The sequence below is a fragment of the Stegastes partitus genome, unplaced genomic scaffold (genome assembly GCF_000690725.1).
Source record: "Stegastes partitus isolate 25-593 unplaced genomic scaffold, Stegastes_partitus-1.0.2 Scaffold158, whole genome shotgun sequence".
Lineage (NCBI taxonomy): Eukaryota > Metazoa > Chordata > Actinopteri > Pomacentridae > Stegastes > Stegastes partitus.
Window position 1 is genome coordinate 689,460 of NW_007577889.1, and position 6,000 is coordinate 695,459.

At 40.6% G+C, this 6,000-nt stretch overlaps 1 protein-coding gene across 1 annotated transcript in view; it reads right to left on the reverse strand.

Moving 5' to 3' along the window:
* Positions 1-6,000, reverse strand: part of ap1m3 (adaptor related protein complex 1 subunit mu 3) — a 35,728-nt gene that overhangs the window by 20,633 nt on the left and 9,095 nt on the right. Inside the window, exons 4-5 of the mRNA XM_008279422.1 lie at positions 5,116-5,246; positions 552-699 (exon numbers count right to left, since the gene is read on the reverse strand). Of these exons, the coding sequence (XP_008277644.1) occupies positions 552-699; positions 5,116-5,246 (279 nt within the window). The remainder of the gene's footprint in view (positions 1-551; positions 700-5,115; positions 5,247-6,000) is intronic.

Genomic DNA, 6,000 nt, shown 5'->3' on the forward strand with positions numbered 1-6,000 from the left:
GCACTTTGCTTATTTAACTGAATAACCTTGGAAATATACTGAGTCACTCCCGCTGCACATAAAGAAAAAGCAAACAACATATTTTACTGAACCATAATGGTGCATTATTGATATAGGAGAACATTTCCTCTGCAATTCAATTCAAGGAAGGAGGAAAACTGTTTGGAGGAGTTCAAACATGCCAGGGTTTTCACAAACATGACTGTAGCACAAACACAAACGCACACACACACACACACACACACACACACACACACACACACACTGAGCCTCAAGGAAACACTTTGACCATCTACTTTTAAACAGAACTGAAAATCCAACACTTTTGGATGATGGATTAAACAATGGACCATGATGGGTAAAAACTGTAGAACTGAGACTGGAATGGAAAGAAAATTAAATGAAAAACAGCCTGATTTAATCATTATTTTCTACTAATGACAGTATAACATGGCCTAGCGAAGCTATAAATCTGTGCCGGCGAGTAATAATTAATTACCGTGCAGCTCTTTTTATGGTTATGATGTTGACAAAGCAAGCATTGCTCTCACCAGAAGATTCACCGACTCTATGACATCCATGAAAACTTCATTCTTCCTGTACTTGATGCCCTCTGACCGCCAAGACACAGCATTGGTGACGGTAGCAGGAGGTCGAGGCGCCCCAACCTCTAACTTATGGCCCTGCTGTGTGATGTACCTGAAAGAGACAAAGTCAGAGAGAAGGTGTAATGCAGCTCAAGCTGTGTCCAAAGTCAGTCTGTGATCGTGCTGAGCGGAACACCTGAAAATCCATAAAGTACATTCATCACAGCAGTTTGAGAAATAATGATCATAGGGTTCGATGAGTTTTAGCATGTTTTCCTTTCTCTAATTTGGGAGAGGCACCATGACAAACAGCCGGAGTGCTAAATTATAAAATAATCATTTTAATCTCCTTCAAAGGCTGACATCTACAGAGAGACACAACAAAGTAAGATTCTTAACTCAAAGAAATCTAAATGGAAAATGTGTGTCTACTTTGCAACAAGAACCCAAATTCTCTTGAGGAATGTTTTTACGCTTTGCGTTAATCACACCCCATGACTTAAAATAAACGAGTCATTCCAGTGTAAATAAATGAAAGGAGATTTGCATTCTTGCTGTAGGAAGATTATTCATGTATGTAATTAGGAAATAGATATTTACATAAATCTTGTCACCGTGGCCACGGATAATAAGTTGACACATGCATTTGTTTACATGATACCAAACTATTAAGCATTGCTTGGGTAAATAAAAACCCAAGCATCAAGTGTCTTACAATAGCACTGGAGTTTGATGAGCAGCTTTTCTTATTGATTTTAACAATTTTCTTTGTTGTTTTTGTGTTTGATGGAAGAAAAGCTTCAGTTTGTTTTTGTTTTTTTTGAAGTGTGTTGCTATAGAGGGGTTGAGACCATTACGTTCTATGAAAAGTAGAACGCATTTTAATTTACCAAAAGACATCAGAAAATTCTAACGCTTCACAAAGGATGACTGGCAGCTCCTCTTAAAAGAACTAATGCTTGTTTTCTTTTTAGTTCCGTGTTGAGTGCCACCAACTCCTGAAGGAAACATCTGGCTCTGTAGCTGCCTTTGTGTTCACCAGATAGTCACTCAATTCGTCTATCAGCTGGCAGTTAGCATGCAGAGGGTTTGTAGAGCTTGTTCTAGTTAAAGCAGCTGCCTTATGCAGGAAGCAACACCAATATGACTGATGAGACTGAATCAAAACAGTCTCATTTCCCACGTAAAACCAACACAATGAACTGAGGAGAAACTGTGGCAGCTTTGGGTTCATGGCTGTAAACAATTCCTTTGACATTGCACACAGACATAATCTGAAAACTTTAGTCTGGGCCAGCTTTAAAAATATCAATATGTCAATAATGATTAGAAGTACCCGACTACCCACTTACATAAGTCTGGCATCCACTGTGGCAGAAACAAATCAGTCTACTCTGTTTATGCTGTACATTACTGATGCCAGGAGGAGCATTTGTTCCGTTCATTTTCGTATCCATATCCAAGTGCTGTTACCTCATCTCTTAGCTGGAGAGCAGGTTTGTTTTACCAGTCCTCTCTGACTCCAGGGACACATAATGACTTGTCATGAGAATAAGAGGGAGCCGTGCTCAGATAAACAACATGTGACCAGGCCTGTTTTTATCCAAACACCTGCCCCCCTACCACTGTTTACTTCTCGCTGGCCTCATTTCCAGAAGCAGAAACAGTTTGAGGTTTTTAATTATTTTCACATTTTCAAAAGGTAAAAATTCATTCATATATGAGACCAAAAAAAATTTACTTTTATTTTATGTATTTTCGTATGTTTTTCAATGTGAAAAACTGATTATATATTGGCACTTGGCAGAAAGGCTTCCACAACACAAACAGTTAATTTAATTTATTTACAGACGATGACCCTTCATTAAAACACCAGGTCATTGTAACACAAATGACTGATTTGTGCGGCGGCTGACATCTCAAGAAAACAAATGGTACTTCAGTTGCTTCACTCTAAACATAGTGAATTGGTGCTGTTGACCTCCACTTGAACTTACTGTGGGGAAGTAGCTAACGTTCACATAAGGATTTGATACAGCTGTGCAGCCACGAGGCTTCGATCTGCTGAAATTCAGCTTTATTAATTTTTCACCAAGACATGTGCACTTAAAAAGATCCAAACGGGTTCTCTCTGAAGCCGTCTCTTGCCTCCTCCCTGTGTTCACCCCTTCTCCTCCCCTTCTCTTCTACTTCCTGTTGTCCCTCGTCTCTTCTTCTTCTTCTCCTCCCCAGGCCCAAACATTCCCCCAGATGCAGTGACGTACTACTGACCCGATGTTCCACATGAATTTGCCGTCCTCAAGAGAAAACACAGCCACATTTCAAAGTTTAATTCCGTCTTTTGTAGCTGTGGCTGCACTTTTCAGGAAAATAGAGTCATTTATCTTCAATCTAATCTGTATAATTTGTGGTGTATTCAATCCAGCCAATGTACTGAACCTTAACTACAAATTAACAACAACTATTCATTTTTATTGTTGCTTCTGTTCTCTACTTTTTTTTCTCTTTTTTTTTTTTAAACCTGCAATAACAGATTTTTTTTTGGGCCAATTAGGGGCAGCAGAAACAAGGTGTGAATACAACACTGGCATAAACTGACACATTGAATTTGTTAACTGTTGCTCATTTACACGTGTAACAGTTATGATGCAACACTACCATGAATTTCCAGGCGTGTTTCTGGCCACCTGGTGCATGTAAGTCAGTGTTATTTCTCTTTTAGTGCTGTTACTGAACTCCTGACGGAAATATATTGCTCTTTAGGTGCTAACGTTTACCAGCTGGTCACTATTGAGACCAGTAATAAAGACCAATACTTCATTATTCAGTGAGATGGCTTGTATGAAATAACAGACGTCACATAATTTACTGTACAAATTAACAATTGGTAACTTAGTTGAGATGTGCTGAGCTAAGGCGAAGTCAAGTTATGTTTTTAGCCCCTTAGCAATTATAAGTGTATACAGAATATAAATTTGTAGCTCTGTTTTGATTTTCGCTGACTCTTGAAGGAAACATCTGGTTAATTGTCGAAACTTTTTCACTGAAAACAGCTGCCTGCTGCCCGGGCAATGACGCTCTGAGAGTAGTGAGAGCAAAACAAAACAGTAAAGTTGCAGCCAGGACAGCCAAACAATGAGTTCAAACTTGCTGTAAAGCCCTGTAAAGCTGAAGATTTGTGTGATAGCTCTCTGTTGTCTCAGTTGACCTATTGTTATTATAAAAGTATTGATCATAGCTGCTCTAAACTGACTTAACTGCTTGAGCGTGAGCCAAGTGTCACGACCCATAAAGCCAATATAATCCTGCTGAAGGAACAGAAAAGACCAATGAAGTGTGTTGTTTCCCGTTCATTTGCACATTTCTCATCTAATGTCAAAAACAAACAAAAAATGCTAAGTAAACAAGTTTTAAATTGATTGACAGATTGAGGCAAAACCTTTTCCCTTGTTTTCTGTCCCAGTTCTTCCCACCTGGGGGGGAGGGGGAGGGGGGGGTCCTGAACGCATGCTGACATGTAGGAAAGCCTGTAAGTGCTGAGGGATGAAAGGCGGCGACAAGTGGGCTTGGGGTCGACTTCGGGTTGTTTTGTTGCTTTGCTGTTTGTTCTGTTTTGCCCCGATTCTCCTCAGAAATGCTAATGAACAGGATCTAGAAGTGGGTTTGGCAGCAAACTGACATATTAGCATAACAATAGCAGTCATACACACATGCGCCTGTACAGACTGTCTACACGAAGACACACACATTCATGTGCATATTGTAACTCTGCAGTCTCAATTGCATCCGCCCACACACACACACACACACACACACACACACACACACACACATTTACACTCTCACCAAGCAGGTAGTGTTAAAACGTGAACGAAAAGAAGTGTTTTTTTATGAAGGTTGGGGCATGAATAGGTCAGAGAACTGGAATAGCTTGCAGACAGAGAGTGAATGTGCATGTGTACTGTCTCTGTGTGCGAGTGTGTGTGCATGTGTGTGTGTACTGTCTGTGTGTGAGATGACAATTGTGTGTCTCCTTGGAGAAGAGAAGAGCAGGCCTTTTCTGTCTGAGAGTCTTGAGTGTGTCCAGCTGACGGTGTCATTGTGTTTGAGTGCCAATAGGAGCCTGGTAATTATCAGTGCTATTCAGACACTAAACACACACACACACACACACACACACACACACACACACACACACACACACACACGCACGCACGCACGCACGCACGCACGCACGCACGCACGCACGCACGCACGCACGCACGCACGCACGCACGCACGCACATGCCCAAAGCCAAACCTCAGTGCAAATACAGCACATGAAATTAAATATCAATCATACCAGAAAAAAGCCCAATCACATTTATTAAAGAGAAAATCAGGCTGGAGTGCAGTAATTATGGTCTTTGAAACTTTAACCTCGTGCCCTCATCAGCCTGATTAGAGTTCTGTTTAAATGTCAGAACACAGTGCAGACACACAACTGATCAAATGTAAAAAAAAAAAAAAAAAAAGACAAGCAACTTACTCTTGCAGGATCTTGCTGTCAGTCGTCTGAGGGAACCCAAAGTCCATCACTTCGTCCATCAGCTCGTACACCGTCACAAAGTTGTCACGAATACTCTCCTCCTCGAGTTCTTTAAAGTACTGCTTAAACACCTACAGACACAAACAGATACAGCTATTATGTGATATTCAAGTTGTTTGGCTGTACTTTCATGTTTTTTTGCATTGTGTCTTGGTAAGTAGGGAGAGTGCACTCATGTTATTATGCTCGTACTGACTGTACTGACAGGAAGATGTTTTGGTTTTTTTCCCCAAAAGCACAACACTGAAGGGAAAAACAGCTGCTGAAATAAGAAGTAAAGCTGCACTTCATGTGTTTGGTTAAATAGTCCATACTGTAATTTAATATTACTATTCAAAATACTTGTCAAGAGGACATATGTACATTTACAGGGTAATAATTAGTACTAGAATATGTTCACATGCCTAATGTTCAAAAAACAAATAATGCTGTGCATTGCTGCAGAACTTCCTCTCATTCTGTCTGCAATACACCTTTTTAGCTTCTGTCTCTTTAAGGCCTCTACAGATAAGTCTAGTCTGCCCTGATTGGTCAGCTGATCTGACAAAATGAAGCAACAGCGCTGGGCGATGTTGGTTACAGATAACAAATCTACATCTAGGAACATGTGCAGAGAAACGTAGGTGTAGCCAAAGCAGCTCTTGTGAGTAACGATGGAGGGCTGTGATGAAGCTGCTCATGCTCAGATTGAGCGTGTACCAAATAAGAGCTGGGCAGGTGCACATGTGTTACATGGTGACGTAGACAAGTCACGAAATAAAAGCCTCGACTTAAAACAAGGCGGTTCATGGAAGGTAAGGAGCAGTGTTTTCTGTGGGAGAGAAT